Below are 16,149 nucleotides of genomic sequence, written 5' to 3'. Positions count from 1 at the left end.
GGCGCCGGCCCGGCCGCCGCTCGGCCCAGCGGCGCGGCCTATGGGCGGCGGGGCCCGCCCGCACCGCCCGCCCGGCCTTGAGCCGCCTGAGCCGCCGTGATTCAGCGTTTCTCCAGCAATACCATGTGGATCCCCCCGCCTCCCCCTGGGCTCCATTTTCAGGAGCCGCTCAGCCTCCGGAGCGGCGCCCGTGGACTTCCTTCCCAGCCCTCCTCGTCTTCTGCATTTGCCCGTCCTCCGGAGCCTGCAGAGCCTTCCCGGAGCCGCCCTGCGAGGCTCTGCTGTGTGTTCCAGACGGCCCGCAGCAGGCTCCAGGCAGAAAGCGGCAGCAGCAGCGAGGAAGGAGGGGATGAGCCGCGCCCGCCGCGGGCTCTCCCTTTGTCCGCAGGGAGCATCCCGGGGATGCCTCCCCAGCGTGCCGGGCACCTGCGCCTCGGGAGCCGCCGGTCCTTCCTAAGGATTGTACAGCGTTGCCAGCAATCACTGCCATTCTTACACAAACAGATCGCTCGTCCATCATCTGTGAGCATCGTCTAAACGTAGCAAACCTAATACAAACGGGCTTAAGTTACACGCAGGCACGCAGTTACAGCAGGGTTATCATCACTGCTTCCTGCAAACCTGAGGCAACTAATTGGCAGGCACTGCATTGCGTAGCTATAATTTCCCAGAGAAGCGTGTCTGTGGTCAGGGAATATGTGACTGGGCTTGAAAAAGCTAGAACCAAATTCAGTCCTTTAATATAAATATTTATGTTATTAGGCCCGGCCCATATCCATAGAATAATACAGAAACCTGATACTAAACACACAGCGGTAGAGCAGGAGGGTGTCAGGAACTGAAATGTTTCTGTTTATTTAGAAAGCAGTAAGATTTTAATCGAAAAAATCACTGAAATTTTCATAGCATCCCCTTGTTTTGATATGTTGATATGTCAGTAGATACAAATGACACTGTGATCCTTTGCATTCCGGGATCCCATTTCTTAGGATGGTTTGGTTTTAAAGAACTTGGGTAACAAAAATATTGCTCGGCGATTCACTTGGGTTCTTTTGTCAAATTAATTACAGAGTATTCTTCCTTCCTGGGGGAAAACTCAAATTATAAAATGCCCCAGCTGCTGCTTTCAAACGTAGTAATTATATACTAACCTAGGCTATATTGAAACCTGCATAATATAGGATATTTAAAGTGATCCTGTAATTTATACCATTCATACCATTTAATGGTTATCATTCATTTACATGATTTTAATAATGAAAATTTCAGGCAATTGTTTGGCTGGGCTAATGACACGAGGGGGAAATTCCTTGTCAGCATGTATCCTCTTCAGCTCCAAGGAAATGTCCAGATATGAGTTTTCTCCCACAAAATGTGTAGATATTTTTGAAGCCATTTCCTATTCTTGTGTACGTACAGAACACTCAAGCAAAGTCTTTGTATAAAATATGAATGCAGTCGTTGTTCCCCGCCCATTTCTGGACACGTGTTTTCCAAGAAGCTGCTTCTGCATTTGCTGCTATGCAATGCAGCTTTCCCTGATGGCAGTCAGCCCAGCTACAGCTTTCCCTGAAGTGAAAGCAGCAGGGATGTGGAAGGATTTCTGAATTTTCCCGTGCGCTGCCCTCCAAGTTACAGAGATGGCTGCAGAAAGGCATTGCATAACTGTTCTCTTACTCTATTTTAAGCACTTTCCTGCATTTATTTTATTTAATAGGCATTTGTGTCAGACCATAGCATATAGATGCAATTAAATTTTTAAAAAACAAGGAAACTGGAGCAAATTTTTGCACTCCAGCTGGAAGATTGCTGCATTTTTCCATATGTACCAAGCTATATAGCAAAGACAACAGACACTTGGGTCAGGAGAGACCAGAAATCCAGAGATACTTAGTAGCATAATGAATCATTGGCGTCCACATTTGATTTTGGCATTGCAGAAACCGTATAAACACATTTTTCTACAACTACCTGCAACCTTTATTTTCCATAAAATACATGAATATGTGTAGATACTCTAATCCATTTTCCTTCTCAATTCACTGCCTCTTTTCATCACTTATCAAATACCTGGTTGCTAGAAGCTTGCAGGTTATTCAGAGTAGTAGCTGTACTATCCTTTTTCTTGAGCTCCGAAACATCAACTCCAACAATCCCACTGCACACACACACACACAGTCACTCAAATGAGACACAAATGGGGGGAGGGGTGTTACTAAGGCTCTCCAGATTCTGATAAAAACCAGAAGTTCTAAGACAGACTGATTTGTTGGGGTTTTTTTGAAAGAAGGAAAAAGAAGAAGAGGGAAAGGAGGGAAAAGAAGGAGAAGAGGGAAAGACAAAAGACAGCCTTGTCCTGGAGAGTCACTGCCTGCCAGGAATTTACTCCATGCGACTGGAACTCATGCTGCCAGGAGCTGTCCCCAAAAGAGCAGTTCCCCAGTGGCTGCCCCAGCTTCCCCCCAAACAGCCCAGGGTCACTGGAGCCAGCTGGACAGAGCCACAGCCTGGCCAAACCCAGAGGATAAGTGCAGTGTACCACCAGATCCAGAGGTTCCCTCTGCCTTGCATATGTGGGAAGGTGGGGATATAGACTGTTCGTATCACAGAAGATAAAGTTTTATAAGCCAGAACCTACAATTCTCAATTACAAACTGGCAGTCAGAGGCTACATAAATTTATAAATAAAAACATGGAATACCATTAATTCTTGTCTGTAGTTGCAGAGATTGAACACGATGGCAGCAGCAGCAGTTCTGAGGTGATAATGAGGTTTGATATAAGTGATTTCTGGCTTGTTAGGACAGAGGGACAACCTGTGCATCCTCCACTAAAAACTTCACAAAATTAGGTGACCTGACACTGTCATATATCAGGAGCAATGAGAAGCCACTTGAGGCAGCCTTATATGCATTTCTATTTGCTTATTCCTACAAAACAGGGCAGGGGGGACACCTCAAATTAAAAATTAAACATGGTTTTTAACAAGATGCTCTCATGTTTAAAAATGGAATGGATTCAAGAATGGAGAGAGGTTCTGTGATATTTATGGGTAAAGATGAGACAATTCTTATATAGATAAAGATTTTTTTTGTTACTACAATGAAAATCTTAGTCTACAATAAATAAGTAGCATATTACATAGTAATAAATAGTCTAATGCAAGAATTATCATTAGTCCGGATCTAATTATTAAAAAAAAAGAGGCAATAATAATGCAGTTAAAGTACTTATTTACAGAACAAAGTCACAATAATAGTAATATTATGGTTAAAATGGTTACAGACACAAATGCGTTCATGGACACTTCTTAGTTTCTAGTCCTTCCCCTAAAGTTTGCTCCTCTGGGCATTTAGATCAGTAGTTTGAGGCTGCTGGAGGGAATACCACCAACAGTTATCAGGCAGTGCCATCTTGGCCATGATGTTGATGGTGTTGCGGTTTCTTCTTCCTCTCACCACTTTGAGTTCTTTTTCTATTTTTGCTAACACACTTTTGCCCTTTCCTTTTTCTTCGCTGGTCTGCAGCTTTAGGTAACATCTGAATTTACTATATATAGTGCCATTTATGTATGTTAGATACTGTTTCTTGGATCTTTTTATTACTCCTAAGATCAATTTTACGAAGCCAGTCTGCATTTTTTATTTTTTTAAACTAAGCATCAATGAGTTGTTCATATCCATAGATACTCCAGCCCCCAAGCTGCGCCCTTCTCTTTGTTACCATGTGTGTAGCCCTGTAACACAGTATTGCTGTTGCTCCCAACAGGCCATAAGCTTTGCACTGAGTTTGCATGGCCTTGGGACTGAGGCTTGCCAGGTCTGCTCAGTTTGACCTTGTCCTCACCCACCTGTGACTTTGTTTTGCTTGGCACAACTGTGACAGCAGTTTCTTGAACTGAACTTGATTTACGAAAGGTTAACTCTGGGTTTATGTAGGGAGCAGCGACAAACAGTTCCTGCAGGTGGGATATTTAGTACTCTTAGATAATGACACTGTGCAGAGAAACACAGGCCTGGTACAACAGCAGAGACCTTGTGATGTGGAGGCACAGGATGAAGGAGAACAGGCAGGGGCTGTGCTCACGTGCATGACCCAACACCAATAAAATAGGAGCCTAAAGCATGATGTAGATGTGCAAAGGTGCAGAGGTAAGAGGAGGAGATGACCCTTCCCTACCCTGTTCATGATAACCAGGACAGCCCACACTAGACTGAAATATTCCCCCTATCATAGATACCCCTGCCTTTGAACAGAGTAAATGCTGGAAGCACTAGGAGCTGTTGCCACATTCTCCACAACACAGAGTAATATATGGCACAGAGCCAGGCTGAAAAAGAGCAGCTTATTCATGCAGCAGTTTCGATTCTCCAACTGCAGACTGTTCTGCTTCTTCGGCAGACTCAGAGAAAAGCTGAAGTTTCACTTTCTGTTTCCCGTGAAAGTGGTCACAGACCACATGATGGTTGGATTCTATAAAATGGGAAGCATAACAACAGTGAGCAGCACTCCTTCAGCTTTGAAGCTACCTGAAGACAAGTGAGCAGAGAAGGAAAACCATGAGGTAAGATAGCAACCCAGTCCCTGAAAGATGCTTTTTCTCTATGCCACAGGAAAGTAATGCTTATTATTTACATAAATGTAATCAGTGAGGGACTTTGAGCATTGAAACAACAGAAAATATTTTACAGAATATTTACGAGAAGAATCAAAATAAAATAAGGATGCTTTTGAATATTGTCATGTTATTGCTTCTCCAACAAGGTTCAGTTTCTGTAAACAGAACAGAAAGACAGAAAGATTGTGTGCATGCAGTTTGGGGATGGAATCCAGGCTGGTGCCCAGCCAGAGGGGTCTAATCTGTATCCCAAACTTGGGTTTGTGACATTCATGAATATTCATTTTCCATAAATCTCTTTTCATTAATTAGTCTCCACTGTTGTTTTCAGCCATAGACACTGTCACGATTCTCAAGTGAGGCAATAAAAAATGACACATATTTCAGTTTGAATTGAATAGGACTATTTAAAGGCTTCAAGCTATTCCTGCTGATTTGGGAGCCAAGACCTGTTCTGTGATATTCACTTGGAGCCAAAGCTTTCTAACAAGATATGATAATAACAGGAATTTATTCTCACTTCCCCTTCATCCCAGAAGAACTGTAATTACCTCACATACAGCTTTCTAATTAGGAACTGTTGTTAATACCAATCAAAACATCAGTTAGGTAGAGGAGATTATCTGAGAAAGGCAAAGAAGTTTGTAAGACAAACTTATGCTTTAACAGCCGTTGTAAGTACCTTTACTGACCTTCTTCCAGTACCTGTGTGTCAGATGGTTTGGGTGGAAACATGTCCTTCCTTCCCATTGTCCCAGAACCTAAAAGAATTGCTTCCCAATTCCTCCTTGGTTTGCCTCCTCATAATTTTGCAATCTTTCCACTCACTCCTTTTTTTACCCAAAAGACATGATTGTGCAGTTGAGCAGCAGCACACACTGTGCCACACAGGCTGTTAGAGACACTAGGTTTTACAGGAGGGACAGCAGAGAAGTCTTTTGAAGAAAGAAGGACTTGACGGAGAAGCCTCAGTAATAATAGGATTCCTTCTCCCTTACTAAAATGTCATCTTCTCTGTGTTGTAAAGGTGTGTCCTTGATAGATTGTGGGATACAAGCCAGTCTGTGCAGCCACACAGAGGCATATGCAGGTAATGGCAGGAGGGGAAATCCAAGTAACACCCTGCCCTGGGTGCTCCCAGGCCTGACAAAGAGCCATCAGCCCACCCCCAGGAGTGGCACAGAGGCCCAAGGGCAGGTGAGAGCTCCCCAGTGCCTCAGTCAGGGACATAAGCCACCACCCAGCCCTTCTAGGGCTACCCCAGGGGACGATCAGCACCACGGGCTGGGGGGACACCCAGCATCACCAGGGGTCTACAGGAGTGCCTTACACTTTAAATTGCTTCGGGATATGGGACACATTATGGGATGTGAGGAAAAGCATTAGGGCATTGCATGAGACTTATTATGGGATGTTTGGGGAGGGGACCAAAGGCAGGGAATTAAGGGATCTGGGTGATTTGGGAAGAAAAAACTGTTGAAAAAGAGAGAGGGAATGTCCTGGTTTCATCTGGGATAAGAATTTTTTCTCAGTAGCTGGTACAATGCTGTGTTTTGGATTCAGTATGAGAATAATGTGGATAACACATTCATGTTTTGTTTGTTGCCAAGTCATGTTTATCCTAGTCAAGGACTTTTTTGTGTCTCATGTCCTGCCAGTGAGGAGGAGCACACAAAAAGCTGGGAGGGAGCACAGGTGGGACAGGTGACTAAAACCGGCCAAAGGGATATTCTACACCATAGAATGTCATGCTCAATATATAAACTGGGAGAGTTACCTGGAAGAGGAGCTGATTGGGGTGTGGGGACGGGGTCTGGCATCAGGCAGCAGGTGATGAACAATTGTATTGTACATCACTCGTTTTTCCTTGAGATTTAGCTTTCCCTTTTATTATCATTTTTTACTATTATTATTAGATTTTACTTTGTTTCAATTATTAAACTGTTCTTATCTTACCCTACAAGTTTCACTTTTGATTCTCCCCCCCATTCCACCAGGGTGGGGGGTGGGGGGTGGGGATGAGTGAGCAGCAGCAAAGTGCCTAGGTCCCAGCTGGGCTTAAACCTCAACAGGGACAAAGAGGTATTAAGGACCAGTTGTAGGTAAACAGGGTCTGGTCAATAAGTGTGTGTGTGTTTATTTACGGGTGAAGCACCCGGAGAGAGAGAGGCTCCCTGACCAGACACTGGATGTCCAAAGTCAGCTTCTGAGGAGCCACAGGGTTAGTGAGTGAGCATGTGGTCTGTACCAGCAAGTGGAGTGGGCCTGTACACCCAAATGCTGGCAAACAGGGAGACTGCTGTAATCTGGGATCCAGCTCCTGGGTATGACAGTATAACCATAAGATAAGAATGGTGCTATGATCTGACAAATGAGGATTTACAAATGCGGGAAATTCAAAATTAAATTTATAACATAAACCATAAAATGTATAGAGACATAGGAAAGGCACTAAATCACTTTCTCTGTATGTTAAGGGAATCTCATGTGATTACCTCCTTTGGGTAGGCTTCAGCAATTGTTCCCAGCACAGGATATATGTTTCTGAGGCCCAGAGGTGTGCCAGCTTTACCACAGAGACCAGCCCTCCTCTTTAACATCCAGAACACCAGCTCTGTTGCAATGTAAGAGATGTCCCCATATACAGGCAAGGACAATTACTAAAATAACTATTCAGCACTTTAGACCTATGGCTCCCCACAGCTCTGCCTTGTTTGAAGTGTTGTGGACTGGGGGCATGAGGTGAGGTATTGTCTGCCTTTAAAGTATATCATGCCAGGTTTAAAAACAAGAATAGCAAAAAGCAAATAGAGTATAAATATGTTTTTCTTTGGTTTCTTCTAGTACCATTTCCAAGGATTCCTTGAAGACTTCCCTGCTGCAGTTACAATGTCATTTTACATGGACTCTGCTGAAGCAGGATGTAGATCTTCATGACCTAGAGGAAACAATAGCCAACCAGATCAAATTTTTCACAGAATCTAACATAACAAATTATAATCTACTATCCTATATATGTCACCTAAAGAATTCAAATGAGGAAGCTCTGAGAAATCTCCAAAAAGCTGAAGAAATTGTTCAAAAACGTCATCCAGATGAAATTGCCAGGAGAAGTCTTGTTACCTGGGGGAACTATGCCTGGATCTATTACCACATGGAGAGATATGAAGAAGCTCAAACTTATGTAAGCAAAGTGGAAAACAGCTGCAAAAAGCTTTCAATTACTGCTGATGGGAAGATGCAGCTTCCAGAGGTCTATGCTGAGCAAGGATGGGCATTATTACGTTTTGGGGGGAAACACTATGAGAGAGCAAAGAATTGCTTTGAAAATGCTCTAAAGGATGAACCCAATAACCCTGATTTTAATGCTGGCTATGCAACAGCACTGTATCGTTGGGAAAATTTAGCTTCCAGATGTGGTGAAGACACAAGCCCATCCACTGAGGCCTTGAAGCGGGCAGTGGAACTGAATCCAGAGGATACTTGTGTTATGGCATTACTTGCATTAAAACTTCAGGACTTAAATCGAGTTGATGAGGGTGAGAGGTACATTGAAGAAGCTATGCAAAAAACCCCTGATCTTCCTTATTTCCTGCGATATGCTGCTAAATTTTACAGAAGGAAAGGAGAAGTGTGCAGGGCAGCGAAGATTTTGGAAAAGGCCCTAGAACTGACACCAAATTCTGGCTTTTTGCATCACCAACTAGGAATCTGCTACAGAGAAAAAGTATTTCAATTGAAAAAAACAAGAAATGCACCTGAAGATCAAGTGGACAGACTCATCGAACTTGCCATTTCTCATTTTAAATTTGTGGCAGACCAAAAGACAAAATTTGTTGCTGCCCAAACTGGCCTAGCAAACGTGTATGCACTAGGCAAGAGATATGAAGAAGCAGAAAAGATATATCAGGAATTGTTTCAGAGAAATAATCTACTCTGTTATGAAAAACAAGAGCTCTACTACCAGTATGGCAATTTTCAGCGTTTTCACATGAAGTCAATATCAAAAGCCATTGAGTATTATATAAAAGGGCTGAAAATTAAAGAAGAGTCCTTTGGAAGAAATAAGTGCAATGAATCTGTGCAGAGATTGTTAAGAGAAAGATTTGAGAGAGGTTCAAGAAATGCAAAAGATTTTGGTACACTTGGACTCGTTCATAAGCTAAATGATCAGAAACAAAAAGCAATTGAGTGCTATGAAAAAGCCATTGCTTTGGATCACAGTAATGAAGAATATCAGAATGCATTATTTGAGCTACGACTTTCTATCTCAAGCTAAAGCTCACAAAAATCCTTCACACCCAAAAAACTCCAAACCCAAGGACATTTCAAGAGACTCTCCAAACTTTTTTTGTTCTTTGGTTGGTTGTTTTTTGTCTTAAGGTAGACTTTATGACCAGATGAAACATGGGTGGTATCGCTTTCCAATGATAATGTAGAAACTGCAGACGATGACTGTTCATTGGTTCATTTGCTAACAGAGAGCATGCTTAGATAACTATATAATGTAACGTATAATATATAATAATAGCTATACAATAATAGCTCATCTACCTTAAGTCTTCAATGCTAATGCGGGTCTAAATGATTATCAGTAGAACACAGAACTTCTAAGCTAAAAATGAGATATTACCTTCTACTGAGAAAAAGATAAGGGAATCATAAGGTAGTACTTTTGTCTAGATATTTGAAAGGCATGCTTAAACCGAAATGGAATTTCTGATGCTTTTTCAAGTATTTCAAAAATACCTTTTGTAGAAGGAACTTTTGTTGAAGGCTTGTTCAGTTTACTAACTTGTCTGCTGTTTAATTATGAAAAATATTAAAAAACCATTTTTTAGCTAGTTCACTGTAAAGCTTACAAAATGTGTATTATTGTTGTGAACTACTAAAGGGTATTAAATCCATCAACTATTGCTTCTGGTATCTCTCTGCTGACCAGTCTTCGTGTTAGTAGATTAGGTAAAAGGAAAATGGCCATTTGAAAAACTAACAGGGATAGAGTTTTGGCAGGATATGAAAGACTCAGTAGATAACCCCATTTATTTTCCCCGGAGTCTCAGCAAAACTGGCTTCAGAGGCGTTGCACCAGAGAATCAAACTGTGCGCAAAACAGCACCTGTCTCGTTTACCCAAAACCACACTATCAGGAGCCACTACAGCAAACATCTGGAGAGGGAGAAAAGGCAGTCCCTGAGCTGCCAAAGAGATGGCTATCTGTGGCCATGGTTGTGAAACAAGCCAGGGATAGCAAACACACACAAGAAATGAACTAAAGTGGGCACGGAGGGCAGAGCACAGCTGGAGACAAGAGTTGCATGAGCACCAGAGAGCAGGGCAGCAGAATGCAAGGGGCGTGTGGAAAGTGGGGTGGGTGCCCCCAGAGTCTAGTGAATGGGATAAAGGGCTGAAATGACAGAATGGGTGGACAAGGTGATCATCTTCAGATATTTAACTAAAAGTCAATATTCTTTACAACAGCCCAGCCTAATTCCACAGTAGTGTGCCTTTGTATGATAGACCATGGTGCTCAGGGAAAACTAATGCTGTAATTCCAAATCACTTCTGAGCCCTAGCCAGTAGTGTAGCATGAAGCAAACCGGTGACAGAGCCCATGTCAGGAAGAATGTGCACTTTAGTTCCCAGCCATCCTGCAATAGTCCTGCCCCGACAACAGCACCCCCGTATGGACAGAATGAAAGCCTGAAGGAGTGCAAAGCACAGTGCTAGATCAGAAAACATGAATAAACCTCTTCCTTCTCAGCTCTCCCTCAGAGACTCTTTCATAATATGAGCAGAAGGGATCAGGAGCTTAACAGTGTACATAACACAACCACACCTTCTGCATAAGAAAGGGCTGGGGAAAAATCCATCCTTGTTTCCCAGCCACCTGCCAGCTTCTCTCTTACAAAGGCAGCCCCACCTCGGAAAGGAACAGTGAGGAGAGAGAAGAGGAAAGACTGGGAGCAGGACTGACAGAGCACTCCTGGAAGCTGGTAGGAAGAACAGCGGGGTTGAAGTCAGGAACTAGTGACTACCTATGGTGATGTGCTCAGCTGTGTGGGCAAAAGGGTATGTTAGGTCATCTCACCGCCTTTCTCAATCTTGAGCGTTTCTAAGCTCAGCATCATTGCTATCCAAACCCTACTGAGGACACAGAGGGTGGAGGAGAGCAGAGAAGGATTTGAGAAAGAGTTGGAGGCACATCTATTCTCCCCTCCACATGCTGCCACCAGGACCTCTCCTGGAAAAAGAACCTTGCAAAGAAAAAAGGATAAGCTATAAATTATTTTGAAAAAAAATATGTGAGCTGAATTTTTATGAAGAGTCAGAGTGGTTCAATCTTCTGCACAGCAAATTAACTGACTGCGGGACATAGTGATGCACAAAGCGTATTTGTTGTGCCTCACTTCCTTCAGATTCTGAAGGACTGAGCTGGACCGCCGTAGTACCTGGGGATGCTCTGTACAAACAGCCTTCTGTGTGTCTTGTAAATGAGGAGAAATGTTATCTCCCACAGGGTGGTGCTGCTGCACTGCCTGGCATGGCAACACGGGAAAGAGGCTGAGCTTGAGCTTTGGGAGGTGGACAAAATGAAAGACAGTCTGGAGCATCCAAGTCCATTGGGCAAAACCAGAATCATACAGAAGCTGAACCCCTCTCAATTCGCACCCAAGCATGAATTATATCGCTGCAGCCTATGCTAGTGGTGCAGGGAAAAATGACTAAAGATAACCCTTCAGGAAGTGTTAATTTACAAATCAAAAGCACCTTCCAAATTACATAAAAATTCTACTGAAATATACCAGAATAGTCACTTAGAAGAAGGCATTGTTTATTGAGGCAATCCCAACCAGGACTTTGCTATGCTGACCATGAAGTACTGTTACAACTTTTATTAAACAAGCTCTTTCTTCTCACATAAATTTGTAACACTTTAGAAAGCAAACAAGGAATTATTGTGGCAATATAAAATATATTCCCCATATGGTAGCACAAACAGCCTTTGTTTTTCAGAAGATAAATTATTATCCAAGCTGAAAGGAATGCTTTAAAAATGTTTCTTCTGAAAAAAAGGGCAATTCTTCAGCGGAAGGTACTTTTGCAATGTTGTTTTCACACAATTTTTCAATGTACAATTTATTAAATGCCCCAGATTATCACTTGAATATAATTTCATAAATAATTTCATAAGTTCTAGAACATAAATAATTTCAAAAGAATTATTACTACCCCAATTCAAACTGCATGGAATGGAAACAGATGGGATAACTTCAGCAGCTGTAAGCAGTACTTACACTGAATTTGCATCCACTGCACAGAACAGAGCATTATTCCAGGCTGGATTCATCTGAGGTAGAATCTTTCTGTTCCTGTCTCGGACAGATCTTACCCCAGTCAAGTCAAACCACGCTATCCTGGGAAGCCAGACAGGCTCAGCAGTGCAGTGCTCCATCCAAGCTCATATCCATCGATACTTGTATCCATCAGGGCTGGCAGGAACATAGAATTACATGATCATTAAGGTTGGAAAAGACCACTAAGATCATTGAACATGCAGTGTAAGCCTGGCAAATCGCTCTCACAGCTAGCCCAGCTATCTCAGTTTACTGCTGCACTGTGCCATGCCAGGAAATATCCTCCTTGAAGGACAGCCTGAATATTATCATGTCTGAAAAAAACATTACAGATACAATAAATCATTCTTTAAAAATATTGCAAGCCAGAGACTTCTACAATGCGTTGCCTGAAATATATCACATGGCAGGATAAAGATGAACTGTTCAGCTTGGGTTGTGTGGATTAGGAGGTAGAAGTCTGGTGTAAGGTTTCACCAGCCTCAATTGTATTCCCATTTCTTCTGCTTGCAGGTTGTTACGCTTCCTTCTGTTTCTTAGTGGGGACATTCATGACAGGGCTGGTATTTCACAGTGTGTTTTATGCACAGAAAGCATCATTTTGGTATATAAGCTTTTCTCCATTGACTTCAGTCAGAGCAGAAACAGTGTTAGAAAACCTTGAAAGAAGTCTACCATTTTCTCCAAAAGGTCTGTGTATAAAACCAGTGGAATGTTTGTTGCTAAATAAGATGTTTAAAACAAGTACTACTACTTTAAACACATATAGGGAAAAGCCTATGAAAAAAATATCTTGAAATGAAAAAAATTAAAAATGCTACTAATGTATTACACAGTATAGTTTACTATGATAAAAATGCATACCACATTATTCCAATAGGCTTTCACAATATGCAGCTCTGACATGAACAACTAGTGACGTGTTCTGATGTGTTAAACAAAGTAATTAAATTTTTGTAAAGTAAATAACAGTGGTTATAACTTGTTTAAAATTACTTATATTCTTTGTAGACCATACTATGCCCCACTTCTTTACTATTAAAATACTGCATGAAGATCTAAAACATTATCTTCATCAGTATTAATTAATAAAACCACTTCATTTTTTCCAGATTTGCATACTTTTCCTAACTCACTAAGAAACACTCTTGGATGATTTTTGTCTTTTTTTAATGAATATATGTTAAAAACAATATTAGGGACCAGCACTCAAATTTCACGCAGAGCTGAAGAAACGTTATGTCAGTACCTTTAAGCAGTTTTTGCACTCCCATCTCTTATTCTGTGGTCTGTGCACATATATCATCCTACTGGCTCTGACTACACTTCTGAAGCAGGGCAGCGAGAAATGCTTTATTTAATCACAGACAACTGAAGTCAAACAATTTTAATATTTTATATTTGAAATATGCTTGAATAATAAAACTACTTGATACACATGCTATTCATATATATATATTAAAAAATACATTATACCCCTATGGCTGTACTCTTGATCTAAATCAATGTTGTGAACATCAATCTATGTTGCTTTCCCTTCCGAGGCACAGGGTGGAAAAGGACACCATGAGCAGCCACCGAATACACTGCAGATGATTAACAAAACTGCTAGGTCAGTGTTAATGAAAATTATTTGGACTCTGATCAATTTGTTAATGAACAGAACACAGCTTTATACAGCATCAAAATACTGAAATTATTTGTATTGCGGAATGTGAAGTTCCTCCACTGTTGACAACATTTTCATTCTGGAAATGTAGAAACATCCCATTATTTATCAGATCAGTAATTTAACCCATGATCTGCATTCAGTCCCTAGCTCCTGTGAAGCAGCCAGCTGTAGTGAATTCCTCACACAAGTAGCAGGAAGCCACCACCCAGTCGCAGCTGTTGTGTTCTGGCCGTCAAGGACAAGTGACCTGACATGTCTTCAGATGGCACAAACGACTAAATTGCATCACCTGAAGATACAGCTCCTGGGGCCGAAACGAGACAGACTTGCCACTGCAATACACAGCACAATCCTCTTTACTCATAGCCTAGAGAGGGAGCAGTCTCTCAATCATCTGGTTGCACGGACTCTAAAGTTTCCAACAGCTGCTGATTTTACAAGAGGAAGAGCCTCTGTATTTGAAAACACATGAGCCTCTCCTCTGGTCTCCTGGGCTGCCTTTAGGATTCTTTCAACTAATGCAGCTAAAGCAGGTTTGTCTATCAGCATGCCTAGTCCTCCGGCACAGATTTACTCCTTTTCAGATAGCAGAGCTGCCACAGTACCTCTTCCACCCTCCAAGACAAGGATCAGCTGGAAAATCATATCTGGGATTTCAATTTTTGAAAATTCAAGCTTTAAAGACATCTAGGAGGAAAAAAAATATAATTTTTTTTTGCTGTAGAGGGCTTGGGAAAGTAGGTCTAAAACCATATTTGAAATTAAATTGGAATGTATGTACAAAGTTCAGGCACATTGTAAAAATTAAAGCTGCTCCAGAGATACTTTCAGCATAAATCACACGTGGAGGTTTTTTGGTGGTGTGTGTTATTAGTCCATTGAAACATACTAGACCACAACATCAAAAAGCTTGGGTCATTAATAATATTTTTTAAATAATGTAAATGTTATTGTTCAGTTTTGGTGACTGATTACTTTATCATTTATTGTTGAGTACAGCCAATTCTTGATTACCTGTGGAGTGGACATTGCATTTCAAATAAATCTGCGAACATTTGTATCTACAAACTCTATTTTCATTCTAGCTTTCTTCTATTACTGCATTAACTTGGTATTACTGTTGCTGTATGTAGATTTTAGTCAACTAAAGCAACTAAAGCATGACAGAAAAATCTAATTGAAAGATGCCTTGGTTCACAGGAGTAGTATCTTCAACAGCGTAACACTACGGAGCCACCTCTGTCTCAGTCACGGCTGTGTCGTACTGAATCTTGATGGCACTTGTCACCTCTTGCTGCAGCTGTTTGTGTCCACAGCCAAAAATTCAACATCCTTTTGGTCTAATTCTGCTGTGACAGAATAAGCTATTGCTCCATTTGTCCACATGTGCTGTTTCATGCCTCTATCACTACTGAGCGACCGCAAATGTGTTCTTTTGATTTTCTTTGCTAGTCTTGCAAAGCACAATAGTGTTGAACTAAATATCATAGAAAATCCACACAGGAGGAATGATGCAGTATAGCTGCCAGTTGTGTCCACCAGCCAACCTGTAGGGAAAAAAATAATGGGTTTTTAAAGATCCATTAGTATTCTGATAATTTCCAAATCCTGTTATCAATGGGAGTTTTATAAACTTATCAACTTGTAAACTTACAAGTTACCACATATAAATACAATCAAACAATACAGGTTTACATCACTATCACTGTATTTTTTCCTCCTAGGGCAGGGAGGGATTTGTCCTCAGCAGGCAGATAAGATTTTTATGGGCTCTTGTTTGGAGCCTCAAATCTCAAATCCATGAGAAAGGGCACAACAGTCATCACCACAATACTAAATAAACTGCATGGATTTAACTGGCACTCTTTAGACAGGCTTACAGAATCCTGGGATTAAATAGTGTGTACATCAGATCCTCATAAAGAAACAATCAGAGAGCTATTCCTTGGGCTCATGCTATTTTGCAATAATTTTTACTATGGAAAATAAAAAGCTTCAGAAGCAGTGATTAATTGGGAATTGATGTGAACAGCAGACAAAATACGCAAGACATATATATATACTTGGCTGTTTGAAAAAGATCTCTGACCTTCCACAATATTAAAACTGTGTCAAGTTCTTTCTAAAGACTAATAGGAGTACAGCTCTCATCTTTACTTCATTGTAATGGAATCTATGGGAAAAATGATGATTAGATATTACAGTGATGAGCTGGCGACCAAACAGGAGTGGAGCTGACTCACCCACCTGTTCAAAGTAGTTTGGAGGTTAAAAGATAAGTCCTCCACACCAAAAAAAAAATAAAAAATCTTGGAATTAAACTCCCTTTAGGTTACATTTTCAAAATCTGGTAATTTTACAGTGTAATATTTTGCTCCTTTTACTTGCACAATTTCTAAACTATGTGAAGTGGTGACGTTAAGAGCTCTTAGAAGCTCATTCCATACTGGTTTTGTTTTTAAATTTCATCTCACTCTGTATGTAGAAATTATCCCATCAAG

At 41.2% G+C, this 16,149-nt stretch overlaps 2 protein-coding genes across 9 annotated transcripts in view; one reads left to right on the top strand and one right to left on the bottom strand.

Annotated features, from left to right (window-relative positions):
* Positions 1 to 3,731: 3,731 nt before the first annotated feature.
* The window catches only part of SLC16A12 (solute carrier family 16 member 12), a 43,463-nt gene continuing 31,045 nt past the window's right edge, over positions 3,732 to 16,149 (bottom strand). For 6 of the 8 annotated variants that reach the window (XM_027672476.1, XM_027672477.1, XM_027672480.1 and 3 more), the window contains 3 exons: positions 11,917 to 15,195; positions 7,466 to 7,556; positions 3,732 to 4,529 (listed from right to left, as the gene is read on the bottom strand). In XM_027672476.1, coding sequence (XP_027528277.1) covers positions 14,933 to 15,195 — 263 coding nt within the window. In that variant the 3' untranslated portion in view covers positions 3,732 to 4,529; positions 7,466 to 7,556; positions 11,917 to 14,932. The remainder of the gene's footprint in view (positions 4,530 to 7,465; positions 7,557 to 11,916; positions 15,196 to 16,149) is intronic. The other 2 variants (XM_027672475.1, XM_027672474.1) reach the window with 2 other exon arrangements.
* On the top strand, positions 4,439 to 9,534 carry LOC113961824 (interferon-induced protein with tetratricopeptide repeats 5-like). Its single transcript, XM_027672472.1, is given in 3 exon segments — positions 4,439 to 4,528; positions 4,530 to 4,564; positions 7,463 to 9,534. Coding segments are annotated over 3 exon segments (1,539 nt in total). The 5' UTR covers positions 4,439 to 4,459; the 3' UTR covers positions 8,898 to 9,534.

The sequence above is a fragment of the Neopelma chrysocephalum genome, unplaced genomic scaffold (assembly GCF_003984885.1).
Source record: "Neopelma chrysocephalum unplaced genomic scaffold, ASM398488v2 Primary Assembly neopelma1_97390, whole genome shotgun sequence".
Classification (NCBI taxonomy): Eukaryota; Metazoa; Chordata; class Aves; order Passeriformes; family Pipridae; genus Neopelma; species Neopelma chrysocephalum.
Note: the sequence above shows the minus strand (reverse complement) of the source record. Positions and strands in the feature narration are given on the sequence as shown.